The following is a 16,803-nucleotide window of genomic DNA, read 5'->3' as shown; positions in this document are numbered from 1 at the left end:
GAAGCCGATACATTAACGCCGTTCAAAAGGCATCTTTTAAAAAAATTTTATAAATTTAGATTCGCCAATTATTTTTATTTTTCCAATTAGGGGGCAATTTAGCGTGGCCAATCCACCTAACCAGCACATCTTTGGGTTGTGGGGGTGAAACCCACGCAGACATGGGGAGAATGTGCAAACTTCACACGGACAGTGACCCAGGGCCGGGATTCGAACCTGGGACCTCAGTGCCGCAATCCCAGTGCTAACCACTGCGCCACATGCTGTCCAGTTCAAAAGGCATCTTGACAAACACATGGATAGGATGGGTATAGAGGGATACGGCACAAGGAAGTGCTGAGGGTTCTGGCCAAGGGTGGTATCATGACCGGTACAGGCTTGGAGGGCCAAAGGGCCTGTTCCTGTGCTGTATTATTCTTTGTTCTTTATGAGGGAGACTGCGTGAGTTTTTTTCTTTGAAGCTGAACATAGTTTTATAACTTGCATTTGTACAATATCTTGTCCTCAGCCAGACAGTTCGCTAGTCACAATCAGACAGACAAATTGCAACAAAGCCAAAGAATTGCCACAAGTGACCAGAAGCTCGGTTAAAGGGCTATGTTTTAAGGAGTGTCTTAAAGGAGTAGGGTGAGGTGGAGGGGTTGAAGGAGGGAATTTCAGAGCCTAGGGCCCGGACAGCTGATGGCACGGCTGCTAATGGTAAAGTGAAGAATGTGGGGAATGAGCAAGAGGCATGAATGACAACCCTTCTGTACAGCTAGGCCCCGTGCTGGCCAAACCTTGTGAATAAATCTGATCTCTGGCAGTCACTTCCCAGCAAATTGTAACAAAGGACGGAATTAAAATCTTGCACAAGTTGATATTCGCGTTCTCATCTACGCTCTGATAGGCCCCCAGTCCCATTAACCGAAAGGTCCATGTTGAAACGAGACGGAGTAGTTAGTGCAGGAGATCCTTCTGCTGGACTGTCTGGTACCAGACTGCAGTGGGGAGATTTTGGCAGCCCATGTACTCCCGCTTCACTTCTTCTGGAGTCAGAGGAGGGTTGTTATAGCAGGGTCCCCCATAGATGGTGCTGTTCAGGAGTCCCGAAGTGGACTCAACTACTCCGAGCGTTGAGGGGGCAGTCCACGCAACATTCTGCGAAAAACATACGTCAAAATTGTGAATGCTTTTCTGAGCTGAAGTTAAAAGTCCAAAAACTACAGCTGTACCTGATAGAACTGAGGTGCCAGACCCTGGCAAAAACATTCAACACCTTCGGAACTTTGCAGTAAAATAAATTGCGTTATTGCTACCTTGGCATACGGCATGCTTGCCTTCATTGACCGGGGCATTGAGTATAAGAATTGGCAAGTCATGTTGCAGCTGTCTAGAACTTTAGTTAGGCCACACTTGGAGTATAGTGTTCAATTCTGGTTGCCACACTACCAGAAGGATGTGGAGGCTTTAGAGAGGGTGCAGAAGAGATTTACCAGGATGTTGCCTGGTATGGAGGGCATTAGCTATGAGGAGAGGTTGAATAAACTCGGTTTGTTCTCACTGGAACGACGGAGATTGAGGGGCGACCTGATAGAGGTCGACAAAATTATGAGGGGCATAGACAGAGTGGATAGTCAGAGACTTTTTCCCCGGGTAGAGCGGTCAATTACTAGGGGGCATCGGTTTAAGGTGCGAGGGGCAAAGTTTAGAGGAAAAGTACGAGGTAAGTTTTTTACACAGAGGGTAGTGGGTGCCTGGAACTCGCTGCCAGAGGAGGTGGTGGAAGCAGGGACGATAGTGACATTTAAGGGGCATTTTGACAAATACATGAATAGGATGGGAATGGAGGGATACGGACCCCGGAAGTGTAGAAGATTTTAGTTTAGACGGACAGCATGGTCGGCACGGGCTTGGAGGGCCGAAGGGCCTGTTCCTGTGCTGTACTTTTCTTTGTTCTTTGTTCAGCCAATAGACATTTTGTTCTCTTGAGCACGGCTGAGGTTTTTTAGTACAATTCCCTGGGATGACTTTTCCCTCAGTTTGTTCCGACATCCACTAGACAGCAAACCAATCCAAAGATCCATAATGGCCCTTCACACCAGCCCTCAATCCCCTTGTGAGCAAGGCATATATTATACCCGACACAGTGAACGCAATAGAACATTACAGCGCAGTACGGGCCTTGCGGCCCTCGATGTTGCGCCGACCTGTGAAACCATCTGAAGCCTATCTGACCTACACTATTCCATTTTCATCCATATGTCTATCCAGTGACCACTTAAATGCCCTTAAAGTTGGCGAGTCTACTACTGTTGCAGGCAGGGCGTTCCACACCCCTACTACTCTCTGAGTAAAGAAACTGCCTCTGACATCTGTCCTATATCTATCACCCCTCAATTTAAAGCTATGTCCCCTCGTGTTGGTCATCACCATCCGAGGAAAAAGACTCTCACTGTCCACCCTATCTAACCCTCTGACTATCTTATATGTCTCTGTTAAGTCACCTCTCAGCCTTCTCCTCTCTAACGAAAACAACCTCAAGTCCCTGAGCCTTTCCTCGTAAGACCTTCCCTCCATACCAGGCAACATCCTAGTAAATCTCCTCTGAACCCTTTCCAAAGCTTCCACATCCTTCCTATAATGTGGTGACCAGAACTGCACGCAGTACTCCAGGTGCGGCCGCACCAGAGTTATGTACAGCTGCAGCATGACCTTGTGGCTCCGAAACTCAATCCCCCTGCTGATAAAGGCTAGCACACCATATGCCTTCTTAACAGCCCTATTAACCTGGGTGGCAACTTTCAGGGATTTATGTACCTGGATGCCGAGATCTCTCTGTTCATCTACACTACCAAGAATCTTGCCATTAGCCCAGTACTCTGCATTCCTGTTACTCCTTCCAAAGTGAACCACCTCACACTTTTCCGCATTAAACTCCATCTGCCACCTCTCAGCCCAGCTCTGCAGCTTATCTATGTCCCTCTGTATCCTATAACATCCATCAGCACTATCCACAACTCCACCGACCTTCGTGTCATCTGCAAATTTACTAACCCATCCTTCTACACCCTCTTCCAGGTCATTTATAAAAATGACAAACAGCAGTGGCCCCAAAACAGATCCTTGCGGTACACCACTAGTAACTGAACTCCAGGATGAACATTTGCCATCAACCACCACCCTCTGTCTTCTTTCAGCTAGCCAATTACTGATCCAAACCGCTAAATCACCTTCAATCCCATACTTCCTTATTTTCTGCAATAGCCTACCGTGGGGAACGTTATCAAATGCCTTACTGAAATCCATATACACCACATCAACCGCTTTACCCTGATCCAACTGTTTGGTCACCTTCTCAAAAAACTCAATAAGGTTTGTGAGGCATGACCTACCCTTCACAAAACCGTGTTGACTATTGCTAATCAACTTGTTCTTTTCAAGATGATTATAAACCATATCTCTTATAACCTTTTCCAACATTTTACCCACAACCGAACTAAGGCTCACAGGTCTATAATTACCAGGGTTGTCTCTACTCCCCTTCCTCTAACTGGCCAGCGTGATCACCAGAGGCAGGATGAGAGATGCTTATGATCAGAACACAGTGAGAGGAAAGGAGGATGTGGGAGAAAGTGGAGACTGCCCCTCCGTGTGGAGAAAGAGAATGAGCAGGCCGCTCTCCATTGTGGGAAGAGGAACAGTGTCTCCAACACAGTGTGATAGGCAATGCACCCATTGTGCACCCAGTGAGCCACTCACTGCCCTTTCAGCAACACAATGGGGAGACGGTGGCATAGTGGTATTGTCACTGGACCAGTAAACTACAAACCCCAGGGTAAAGCTCTGGGGCCCCAGGTTCAAATCCCACCACTGCAGATGGTGAAATTTGAATTCGATAAAAATCTGGAACTAAAAGTCTAATGATGACCATGAATCGATTGTCGATTGTTGTAAAAACCCATCTGGCTCACTAATGTCCTTCGGGAAGGGGAAATCTGCCGTCCTTACCCGGTCTGGCCTACATGTGACTCCAGACCCACAGCAACGTGGTTGACTCTTAACTGCCCCACCGCTATCTAACCCTTAAGTAAATGGGAATCACGTCCCACAGCGAGAGGGTTTAGCCGCATCTTTCCCGGCGCTCGGCACCGAGAACCACAAGGCTCTGAAATGGCGCCTGACGAGGAACATAGAACATACAATGCAGAAGGAGGCCATTCGGCCCATCGAGTCTGCACCGACCCACTTAGCCCTCACTTCCACCCTATCCCTGTAACCCAATAACCCCTCCTAACCTTTTTTGGTCACTAAGGGCAATTTATCACGGCCAATCCACCTAACCTGCACGTCTTTGGAATGTGGGAGGAAACCGGAGCACCCGGAGGAAACCCACGCAGACACGGGGAGAACGTGCAGACTCCGCACAGACAGTGACCCAGCCGGGAATCGAACCTGGGACCCTGGTGCTGCGAAGCCACAGTGCTAACCACTGTGCTACCACGCTGCCCTGCTGAGGATAAGGGGCCGCAGCGGGGAACGCACGGCCGAGGCGGCACAGTGCTCCGCTATGTGCACTGAGGCATTCCGCTTTCCGGAACTCCTCAGTGTAGCGAGAGACCAGGACACTACTTTTAAATGCCGTCCCGATCTCCGGAGCCCCAAACGTGACCCCTGATCCCCCCCAAAATCCCCAATGCACTAAGTAAGGGCCCCCGCCTCTCTCCCTCCCCTGCACCTCACCCAACACCTGCGCAGTGCATCCCCGGCCTGATCGCCGTCGTGCCAGGTGTCCGTGCATGGGTGGCACCAGCAGTGGCAGGAGACCTCTCTGTCTCAACGACAAATACCTGGGGGGCCACCGATCCCCTGGGAGACCCCCAGGAGTTCTGTTCTGTCTGGTACCTGTTTTTGGAGACTGGTACTGAACGGTGCTCACTTGAGACCTCTGAGGCAAAGGGATGGATGCCAACGCCTGGGGTGATTCCGCCCACAATGGGCGGATTTTATATCGCGACGTGTCACGAGATTGCGTTGTGAGCCAGGTAGATCCCGGTATCTATTGGCCACGCTGCGCCGTGTTGCTTTTCGGCCATTCGATCGTGGCCATAATCACTTTTTTGGCCCCTGGAGAGCTTCCCACCGGTTTCGGCCACACTTTTTCTCATCACTGGGGAGCTGAACTCAGCAATGAGCCGCCATTTTAAGGGGTGCCCCAATCTCTAAGTCAGCTTGTGGGTCCCCACACTCCCCACCCCTGGGCAATGTCACCCCCCCCCCCCCCCCCCCCCCACACACAGGAGCACTACCCCACAATCCCCAAGTCAGGGCAGCTCGCTATGGTGTCCCTGGGGGCACCCCCTCTTCAGGCTCCGCACACCCCCTTATAGGCCCCCCTTCCAGGACCCCCACCCATCCCCCCCAAACCTCCTGGAGACCCCTTCTTACCTGCCCTGCCACCCCCACCCTTTATACCCCTTCCACCGTCTTTTCATGGGCATGGGTGGCAGTGGCAAGATGCCAGCCTGGAAGTGCCAAGGTGCCCTCATTCCAGGGGGAGGGCCAAGGCCCCCCCCCCCCCCCCCCCCCCCCCCCACCGCACCGTCCCTAACCACCCAGGGGCCTCTGATGTCCTGGGAGACTCCCCCAGGTGCCATTCAGCCCGGTCCGTGTTTCTGTGGACCAGTATTGAACAGCGCCTGATTGAATCCACCCTGAGGAGGCCAGTAGATCCCGGGTGACGGATAGATCCCGGGTAAGTAGGCTTTAAGGAGGTTTAAGGCCTACGTACGCGAGCGCGGGTTGCTCGGGTTCCTGAACCCGACGCCTCACGGGAGTTGGGTAGATCCCGTGAGGCATACTGGCTGTCAGGAAACCGGGGGGAGGAGGGCGGTCTTCCCTCGGGATCTCCTGGTCACGTCGCCCTCCCATTGGGGTGCGACCTGGCCAGTAGATCGTGCCCAGAATATTGCTTACATGGTGCGTAGTTGGGAAGCGTTTGTGTCCAGAGGCATCTGGGTGTCCTTGTTCCTGAGTCACCAAAAGCTAACATGTAGATGCAACTATAAGGAAGGCAAATGGTATAGAACATAGAACATTGAAAAATGCAGCACAGAGCAGGCCCTTCGGCCCACGATGTTGTGCCGAACCTTTGTCCTAGATTAATCATAGATTATCATAGAATTTACAGTGCAGAAGGAGGCCACTCGGCCCATCGAGTCTGCACCGGCTCTTGGAAAGAGCACCCTACCCGAGGTCAGCACCTCCACCCTATCCCCATAACCCAGTAACCCCACCCAACACTAAGGGCAATTTTGGACACTAAGGGCAATTTATCATGGCCAATCCACCTAACCTGCACATCTTTGGACTGTGGGAAGAAACCGGAGCACCCGGAGGAAACCCACGCACACACGAGGAGGATGTGCAGACTCCGCACAGACAGTGACCCAAGCCAGGAATCGAACCTGGGACCCTGGAGCTGTGAAGCAATTGTGCTAAACACAATGCTGCCCTTAAGAACAAATTAATCTACACTCCATTATTCTACCATAATCCATATACCTATCCAATAGCCGCTTGAAGGTCCCTAATGTTTCCGACTCAACTACTTCCACAGGCAGTGCATTCCATGCCCCCATTACTCTCTAGCTAAAGAACCTACCTCTGACATCACCCCCTATATCTTCCACCATTCACCTTAAATTCATGTCCCCTTGTAATGGTTTGTTCCACCCGGGGAAAAAGTCTCTGATTGTCTACTCTATCTATTCCCCTGATCATCTTATAAACCTCTATCAAGTCGCCCCTCATCCTTCTCCGTTCTAATGAGAAAAGGCCTAGCACCCTCAACCTTTCCTTGTAAGACCTACTCTCCACTCCAGGCAACAGCCTAGTAAATCTCCTTTGCATCTGTTAGCCTTCATTGTCAGGGGATGTGAGTATGGGAGTAAAGATGTCTGGCTGCAATTGTACAGAGCCTTGGTGAGACTGCACCTGGATTATTGTGTACAGTTTTGCATTTCTTTAGTTCAGACGGGCACCATGGTTGGCGCAGGCTTGGAGGGCCAAAGGGCCTGTTCCTATGCTGTACTTTTCTTTGTTCTTTGTTATCTAAGGAAGGACATACCTGCCGTTAGAGAGAATGCTCTGGAGGCTCACCAGACCAATCCCTGGGATAACGGGATTGTTTCATGAGGAGAGGTTGAGGAATCTGGGCCTGTATTCCCTCGAGTTTTGAAGAATGAGAGGTGGTCTCATTGAAGTTTACAAAAGTCTTACGGGACAGAGTGGAAGTAGGTCGGATATTTCCCCAGGTTGGTGAGTCTAAAGCTAGGGGACATCATCTCAGGATCAGGGCCAGGCCATTTAATGCTGAGATGAGAAGGAATTTCTTCACCCTGTGAGCGGCGAATGTGTGGGAATCTCGACCCCAGAGGCCTGTGGAAGATCAGTTATTGAACCTCTTCAAAACAGACTAATGACATCGAGGGATATGGGGATAGCGCGGGGGAAATGGCATTCAGGTAGATGACCAACAATGGTGTAACTGAATTGCGCAGCAGGCTTGATGGGCTGAATGGTCTTCTCATGTTCCTATAAATCCAGTACGTGTGCGAAAAATAGCATTTAAAATTCACACTACCAGTTTGTAAAACAATCTCCAACTCTTTGATTTGCAACTTTGTTGCACTAACAATTGCACACAGAAACACGAAACGGTACAAAAGAGGCTTTATTACCGTGAGATGTTATTACCTCAAGTGGAGCTGTAAAATGGCAGCTCAGGAGACCTCATGGATATTTATACTGCTCCCTGTGGGCGGAGCCAGCCGGCAGGGGCTTACCGACAAACTCTGCAGAGGCTTACCGGCAAACCTGTAATAGCCGGTACTATTGTACATCCCCTAATAGAGGCACTCACATATATATATATACAGTGGTATTACCACAAACTTACAGAGGGATTGTCAAAGACCTGCGTTTGCAGCTTCAGCACTGAGCCCAGGATAGGCTTTAGCACTGGTACCTGCCCCATGACAGAGGTCATTCCCTTGACAGGCAGCAAGTAGCGAGGCAGTGTGAGGCCGGGAGTGGTCGTGGTGCCAGCTTGTAATGCCCGCTTTGTATACTATGTGTTCTTAAATAACTTTAAACTGACCTTGAAGAGGTAATCGATGAGACACAGATCGGGTTGAAGTTCTGCCCAGAGGTCAGTGAAGGAGGAGGCCCAGGTGAACTCTGACCCCCTGCTGTTGCTGATCAAGATGACGTTCGGATGCTTCTTAGAGGAGAGCAGTTTCTTCGCCAGAGTCCCAGGGTAGCTTTGATCGACGAATATCAGCACCCTCTGCGCGTTGCATCCTTCCAGATCCGTCAGAAGCTCTCCCACCGTGTACTTCTCCTTCTGATCAGCCTGAAGATTTAACCCATGCACTGTCAGGCCATCATTCAAAGCTGAAATATTACACGGACCTGGGACTCCACTGGCCTGTCCAACATTTCAGCTACGCCCCTGACTCAAGGAGAGGCCAGGTCTCCTTCCCCAAAGGACATTAGTGAACCCGTTTGGTTTTTAAGGACAATCTAATAATAATATAATAATCTTTATTATTGTCATAAGTAGGCTTACATTAACACAGCAATGAAGTTACTGTGAAAAGCCCCTCTTTGCCACATTCCGGCGCCTGTTCGGGTACAGAGGGAGCATTCAGAATGTCCAATTTACCTAACAGCACATCTTTCGGGACTTGTGGGAGGAAACCGGAGCACCCGGAGGAAACCCACGCAGACACGGGGAGAACGTGCAGACTCCGCACAGACAGTGAGCCGGGAATCGAACATGGGACCCCGTGTCACCCTGAGAGTTTCAAGGCCACTTTTATTGTCCCAACTCTTTTGTTTAGATGCATTTTATAAACAAATCCATATTTGCAAACCAGCCATGGCCAGAGATGGCTTATTTCGAGATGGTTGTAAAGGTTCCATGGTACTGCCCAAAGGACAGCAGTCGAGCTCTCCCCAGGATCCTCGGCCAAAACCTTTGGCTCAACCAACGCCCAGTCAAAATCATATCACTGGGCGGGCGATCTTGCTTTGTGCAAAGTGGCTGATGTGTTCGATTCCCCGCTGGGTCACTGTCTGTGCGGAGTCTGCACGTTCTCCCCGTGTCTGCGTGGGTTTCCTCCGGGTGCTCCGGTTCCCTCCCACAGTCCAATGACGTGCGGGTTAGGTGGATTGGCCATGATAAATTGCCCCTAGTGACCAAAAAGGTTAGAGGGGTTATTGGGTTACGGGTGGAAGTAAGGGATGAAGTGGGTCGGTGCAGGCTCGATGGGCCGAATGGCCTCCTTCTGCACTGTATGTCGTCAACACAAGGCGACCAAATGTGATATAAACTACCCAAAAGTCCATTTGTGGTTAATTAAAACATTCATCCCCAGGTAGAAATTAGTCTGTTTGATGCTTTGTAAAGTTAAGCCGTCTCTGGCTGAAAACCAATATCCTGTAAACACACCTGCACGAACCACAGCGAATTACTGAGAAATTAAATTCTAGGCATGCCAGTTATCTTAGGGAACTAAAAACAAATGTTGAGCTGATTACCAAACTTCAGTGAATTGGCCAAAGCTTCCCTCTGTCTCCTGGAATCGATGCCAGGACAAAACAAAAAACAGGAATTCAGGTGGAATGAAAGCGTCGCTTCTCCAACCTCATTCAAAGTGAACCCTTGTAGCTGCTCTCGTTTATGCTCCATCTAATCCTGACCCTGAGAAGATTAGATGGACCATGTTTCAACTTCCTCCACTTGTCACTCAGATTGACAAATAATCGCTCGACAATTGTCTTTTCTAGCTCTTGAGGTGGCTTTGCTGCCTCGATGCAGAACAGGCTCCCTTTGAAAAAAGTCTTTACATTAGCGAGAAGTGGATATCTTGAGGTGGGGGTCCAGGCAGTTATTTCCCCCTTTCAGTCGGCAGAAGTGAGACAATGGAAAGCAACCTGGACTCCACCTGCACCGATTCACTGCAGGTTCAACCTGTACTGCCAATAGTCTCAGTTCTATGTGTATTGATTCACCCTGAAATCTAAACTCTACCTGTACCTTTCTGGTATGAACGTAGTGAAACCAGCCAATGAGATACTTTCTGAGATGTCGTATGATAAGAAATGTGGCAATTTACTTACAGCTAACCTTACAAACAGTAATACGATGAGATTAAAGGAAAAACCAGCACAGTGGGCTAAACAGCTGGCTTGTAATGTAGAACTCGACCAGCAGCGCGGGTTCAATTCCCGTACCGGGGCAACACGGTGGCGCAGTGGGTTAGCCCTGCTGCCTCACGGCGCCGAGGCCCCAGGTTCGATCCCGGCTCTGGGTCACTGTCCGTGTGGAGTTTGCACATTCTCCCCGTGCTTGCGTGGGTTTCGCCCCCACAACCCAAAGATGTGCAGGGTAGGTGAATTGGCCAGGCTAAATTGCCCATTAATTGGAAAAAATGAATTGGGCGCTCTAAATTTACATTTTAAAAAATGCCCGTACCAGCCTCCCCAAACAGGCACCGGAATGTGGCGACGAGGGGCTTTTCACAGTAACTTCATTGAAGCCTACTCGTGACAATTATTTATTATTATTATTATATATCAGCCAGGACACTTTGAACATGCACCAGAGGGTACGAATGTTCAGCATGGATTTCAAACGGGAAAATCCCGCTTGACCAGCCTAATTGATTTTTTGAGGAAGTTACAGAGAGAGTAGACAATGGTAGTGTAATAGATGTAATGTATTCGGATTTTCAAAAGACCTTTGATAAGGTCCCATAATAGACTCCTGAATAAGGTCAGAGAACGTGGAGCCAGGGGGCAGAATAGATTGCTCGCTGGCATCAAGACAGAAAGCAGAGAGTGGGGATAAAGAGCAGTCATTCAGAGTGAGAGAATGGGGAAATTCAGACGAAACTTCTTTATCCAGAGAGTAGTGAGAATGTGGAAATTACTACCGCGAGGAGTGGTTGAAGCGAATGGTATTAAAGAGGAAGATGGATAAACACATGAGGGAGACGGGCACAGAGGTTATGCTGAGATGAGGCAATATGGCAGAAGGCTGGAGTTAGGATGAATCCTAGCACGGAGTGGTTGGGTTGAATGGCCTGTTCTGTGTTGTATGGAGCAACATGTGAAGTAGGAGTAGGGGAGAGGGGTGGGTGCATTTGGTCCCTCGAGCCTGCTCCACTTGCCCCTCCCCATAACCCTTAACTCCCTTGTCAATCAGTAATTGATCTAACTTGGCCTTGAATACATCCAATGAGCCGGCCTCCTGGGGAAGAGAGCTCCAAACACGAGCGGCCGTCTGAGAAGAAATCCCACCCATTTCTATCTGAAATCTATCTTGATTTAGAAACTGCCCCCTAGTTTTAGATTCCCCCTCCCCCCCACACAAGGGGAGATATTTTGATCGCTCCCATCACGCCCCCTCATTTACATAACCCCTGTGAAGACAAAGGTCCCTCTGGCAGTGCTGTGCCCCCTCAGTACTGCGCCGGGAGCCGGACCTGGTCATGAGTTTGGGTCCCCCCGCCTTCCCTTGGACAGAGAGTGACATTCCAAAGAAAGTAGCACTTTGGGGGGTTTTGTTTAAATACCTACAATTCCATTCTTATTGACGTCCCACAGCAACATGGTCCCATCATTTCTTGTGGGGCTGTTGAGATACAGAACCAGGGAGTCGGCACAGCTGACCGCACGGCAGATGTAGGAGATGTAGCTCCGAATCATCACCTTCTCTGTGGCCGGGTAGATGTCCTGGGTCTCCTCATCCACTGCGAAGAAAACATCGGAAGGTATCAGGAGCCCGGCTCGCTCGGAACTCAATGATTAAAGTAACCAATCTTTCAATCAACATCACAAAACATTCTGCTCTGTATCACATTGCTAATTGTGGGACTTGCTGTGGGCAAATCGGTGGCCGCATTTAACCGTGATTACACCGCAGATACTTCACTGGTTACAAAGTGTTTTTGGAATGTGCTGAAGTAACGAAAGGCACTAAACCCAAGTCTTTTTTTCCCCATTTATTTTCTCCAATTTCTCTCCCTCACTTTCACTTTCTTCCCTGGGTGTATTGATCCAATCGCAAGTCAGCATTGAATCGGCTTCCCATGAACGCCCGATTAAATCTGGGCAACACTGGACATGAATACTGTCAGATTAGCGCTGTGGCTCAGGTGGTTAAAGTGCCTGTCTAGTAAACAGGTGATCCTGAGTTCAAATCTGGGTGGCACGGTAGCACAGTGGTTAGCACTGTTGTTTCACAGATCCGGGGTCCTGGGTTCGATTCCCGGCTTGGGTCACTGTCTGTGCGGAGTCTGCATGTTCTCCCCGTGTCTGCGTGGGTTTCCTCCGGGTGCTCCGGTTTCCTCCCACAAGTCCCGAAAGACGTGCTGTTAGGTGAATTGGACATTCTGAATTCTCCCTGAGTACCCGAACAGGCGCCGGAATGTGGCGACTAGGGGCTTTTCACAGTAACTTCATTGCAGTGTTAATGTAAGCCTACTTGTGACACTAATAAAGATTATTAGATTATTAAATCTACCTTCACTGATGATCTTTATCGGTACAGAGCCCAAAAGGGGCTGGTTTAGCTCACTTGGCTAAATCGCTGGCTTTTAAAGCAGACCAAGCAGGCCAGCAGCACGGTTCGATTCCCGTACCAGCCTTCCCGAACAGGCGCCGGAATGTGGCGACTAGGGGCTTTTCACAGTAACTTCATTGAAGCCTACTCGTGACAATAAGCGATTTTCATTCATTTTTCATTTCAAAATGTGCCAGAATTTACCAGGAACCTGGTTATAATTGCTGATACAAAATGCAGTACGGCTGCAATTACTGCGCAATGATTACGGTGCGTTTACCTGGGATCTGCCCATCTCCTGCAAAGAAGATTTTGATGTTCTCCCTCCGGAAGCCGTTCCTCCGCAGCATTCGGTAAAAGTGGAGCACATTGTACACGTGCCGCTGGTAAGTGAGGTGCTCCCTCCAGCCGCCTGTAAATCAACCAGACAGCCGGACTCAGGAGGCAAATCTCGAGGCAACAATCAAATGCATTGTTCAAACATTCGTCCCACACACAAACCTGGACTCAAGACCTTGCTTGATGTCATGTGAGAGTACCTTTAAGAAATGGGTGTTTAAGAAATGTACCTTTAAGAAATGGGTGTTTATCAGTGATGACCGAGTGTGGGTGGAACTGGGCTGTCTGTCAGCTTTTTACTTTCGTTTAGGCTGTTTGCTGCAGGGTGTGTTTTAGATTTGTGTTTTCCGAGCTGGTTGGCTGCAGTCACAGCCAGAAGGTGTATGAATCTCTCTCTGTAATCTAAAGACTGTAAATCGATCCTTTGGTGATTTAAAACTAATAACTGTTCTCAGTAGTGACTTTAACCTGATGTGCTTCTGTTAAAAGTTATTTTTTAAGTCTAATGGATGTTAAAAGGACAGCTTAAGGATTACTTAGTGTTGTATTCTTTGGGGGTTGTATTTGAATTGATGGTTGCTAAGATGTTCACTGGATGTTTTAAAAAGGTTAACTTGAGTTCATAGAATAAACATTGTTTTGCTTTAAAAATTACTTTTCCATTTCTGCTGTACAACACCTGTAGAGTGGGCCGTGTGCTCCCCATACCACAATCTATTAAAATTTGTGGGTCGGGGAACTCCATGATACACTTTGGGGTTCTCTAAACCCTGGACATAACATTGATGAACAACATTCTTGCCTCTGAAGTTTTGGGTTCATGTCCCATGACAGGATCTTGAGCCCATAATCCAGGCTGAGTCTCCAGTATCGAACTGACTGTGTACTCTCAGATGTACTGTACTCTGTGTACTCTGAGATGTACTGTACCCTGTGTACTCTCAGATGTACTGTACTCTGTGTACCCTGTGTACTCTCAGATGTACTGTACCCTGTGTACTCTCAGATGTACTGTACTCTGTGTACTCTGAGATGTACTGTATTCTGTGTACTCTGAGATGTACTGTACTCTGTGTACCCTGTGTACTCTCAGATGTACTGTACCCTGTGTACTCTCAGATGTACCGTACTCTGTGTACTCTCAGATGTACTGTACTCTGTGTACCCTGTGTACTCTCAGATGTACTGTACTCTGTGTACCCTGTGTACTCTCAGATGTACTGTACCCTGTGTACTCTCAGATGTACTGTACTCTGTGTACCCTGTGTACTCTCAGATGTACTGTACCCTGTGTACTCTCAGATGTACCGTACTCTGTGTACTCTCAGATGTACTGTACTCTGTGTACCCTGTGTACTCTCAGATGTACCGTACTCTGTGTACTCTCAGATGTACTGTACTCTGTGTACCCTGTGTACTCTCAGATGTACCGTACTGTGTACTCTCAGATGTACTGTACTCTGTGTACTCTCAGATGTACTGTACTCTGTGTACTCTCAGATGTACTGTACTCTGTGTACCCTGTATACTCTCAGATGTACTGTATTCTGTACCCTGTGTACTCTCAGATGTACTGTACTCTGTGTACTCTTAGATGTGCTGTACTGTGTACCCTGTGTACTCTCAGATGTACTGTACTCTGTGTACCCTGTGTATTCTCAGATGTACTGTACTCTGTGTACCCTGTGTACTCTCAGATGTACTGTACTCTGTGTACTCTCAGATGTACTGTACTCTCTGTACCCTGTGTACTCTCAGGTACTGAACTCTGTGTACTCTCATATGTACTGTACTCTGTGTACTCGCAGATGTACTGTACTCTGTGTACCCTGTGTATTCTCAGATGTACTGTACTCTGTGTACCCTGTGTACTCTCAGATGTACTGTACTCTGTGTACTCTCAGATGTACTGTACTCTCTGTACCCTGTGTACTCTCAGGTACTGAACTCTGTGTACTCTCATATGTACTGTACTCTGTGTACTCGCAGATGTACTGTACTCTGTGTACCCTGTGTATTCTCAGATGTACTGTACTCAGTGTACTCTCAGATGTACTGTACTCTGTGTACTCTCAGATGTACTGTACTCTGTGTACCCTGTGTACTCTCAGATGTACTGTACTCTGTGTACTCTCAGATGTACTGTAGTCTGTGTACTCTCAGATGTACTGTACTGTGTACTCTCAGATGTACTGTACTGTGTACTCAGATGTACTGTACTGTGTACTCTCAGATGTACTGTACTCTGTGTACCCTGTGTACTCAGATGTACTGTATTCTGTACCCTGTGTACTCTCAGATGTACTGTACTGTGTACTCAGATGTACTGTACTCTGTACTCTCAGATGTGCTGTACCGTGTACTCTCAGATGTACTGTATTCTGTACCCTGTGTACTCTCAGATGTACTGTACTCTGTGTACTCTTAGATGTGCTGTACTGTGTACCCTGTGTACTCTCAGATGTACTGTACTCTGTGTACCCTGTGTATTCTCAGATGTACTGTACTCTGTGTACCCTGTGTACTCTCAGATGTACTGTACTCTGTGTACTCTCAGATGTACTGTACTCTCTGTACCCTGTGTACTCTCAGGTACTGAACTCTGTGTACTCTCATATGTACTCTACTCTGTGTACTCGCAGATGTACTGTACTCTGTGTACCCTGTGTATTCTCAGATGTACTGTACTCAGTGTACTCTCAGATGTACTGTACTCTGTGTACTCTCAGATGTACTGTACCCTGTGTACTCTCAGATGTACTGTACTCTGTGTACACTGTGTACTCTCAGATGTACTGTACTCTGTGTACTCTCAGATGTACTGTACTCTGTGTACTCTCATCCTTCTAAACTCCAATGAGTACTGACCCAGAGTCCTAAAACGTTCCTCCTACGACAAGCTCTTCATTCCAGGGATCATTCTTGTGAACCTCCTCTGGACCCTTTCCAAGGCCAGCACATCCTTCCTTAGATACGGGGCCCACAACTGCTCACAAGACTCCAAATGGGGTCTGACCAGAGCCTTATACAGCCTCAGAAGAAGGGAGTGGGAGGGGGAAGAGTAAGGGAAACTTGGAGGAAGATGAAGGAATGATAAAAGAGAAGGCAAAAAATGAAAGAGCCATACAACATGGCATCAGCTGCGCACGGACCCATCCTGCCAGATAGTGCCGCCCTGGACCCTCCCCACCCCCGGACCACCCCACACCTGGCCCCCCAGCCCTTGCTGAAGCCCACCTCCCCGGTCAGCTGCAGGTCTCCCCCCCCCCCCCCCCCCCCCCGCCCTGACTGGACACAGAGCCGCCACGTAAGGTTGACGAAAACTCAGAGCACACGTGATCCACGCCATTGGGAACTCCGCCCATCGGGGGCGGAGGATGGGGGGGGAGGGCCTTCAGGTGACGTCCTGAGGCGGTCCCAACGGCGTGCGGCGTACTCCCCAATGACGCGCTTTGGAGGGGGCGGAGCATCCGAAAACAGGCCCGATTCGCTCGTAAACAGAGATTCTCCGGCCGATCGCCGATTACGATACTGGGGGCGGGGAATGGAGAATCCCACCCACTGTGTTGGAGATGTAATGTTAAACTGATGCTCAGGTGAATGTTAAAGGTCTCACAGTTATGTTTGATGAAGAGCTGGGACAACATTTAACATTTAAGCAGCATCGCAAAACAACATTCTTTTGGTCATTGCTTCATCTGCTCCCCTCTTTCCGCTATCTCTTGTCCTTTGCCTCCCCCCCCCCTCCCTTTCCATCCCCACCCTCCCTCATCTTTCTGTCTCCCCCTCCCCATTTCTACCTCTCCTGCTCTTTCATTTTTTGCCTTCTCCCCATCTTCCCCCTCCCCCCC

At 48.9% G+C, this 16,803-nt stretch overlaps 1 protein-coding gene across 2 annotated transcripts in view; it reads right to left on the bottom strand.

Moving 5' to 3' along the window:
• Positions 1-327: 327 nt before the first annotated feature.
• The window catches only part of si:ch211-67e16.11, a 32,716-nt gene continuing 16,240 nt past the window's right edge, over positions 328-16,803 (bottom strand). Inside the window, exons 4-7 of one of the 2 annotated variants that reach the window (XM_038790176.1) lie at positions 12,894-13,025; positions 11,629-11,801; positions 8,141-8,395; positions 328-1,140 (exon numbers count right to left, since the gene is read on the bottom strand). In XM_038790176.1, coding sequence (XP_038646104.1) covers positions 940-1,140; positions 8,141-8,395; positions 11,629-11,801; positions 12,894-13,025 — 761 coding nt within the window. In that variant the 3' untranslated portion in view covers positions 328-939. Of the gene's footprint in view, positions 1,141-8,140; positions 8,396-11,628; positions 11,802-12,893; positions 13,027-16,803 lie in introns of both variants that reach the window. The other variant, XM_038790177.1, reaches the window with a different exon arrangement.

This window comes from Scyliorhinus canicula, chromosome 2, assembly GCF_902713615.1.
Source record: "Scyliorhinus canicula chromosome 2, sScyCan1.1, whole genome shotgun sequence".
NCBI classification, from domain to species: Eukaryota; Metazoa; Chordata; class Chondrichthyes; order Carcharhiniformes; family Scyliorhinidae; genus Scyliorhinus; species Scyliorhinus canicula.
Note: the sequence above shows the minus strand (reverse complement) of the source record. Positions and strands in the feature narration are given on the sequence as shown.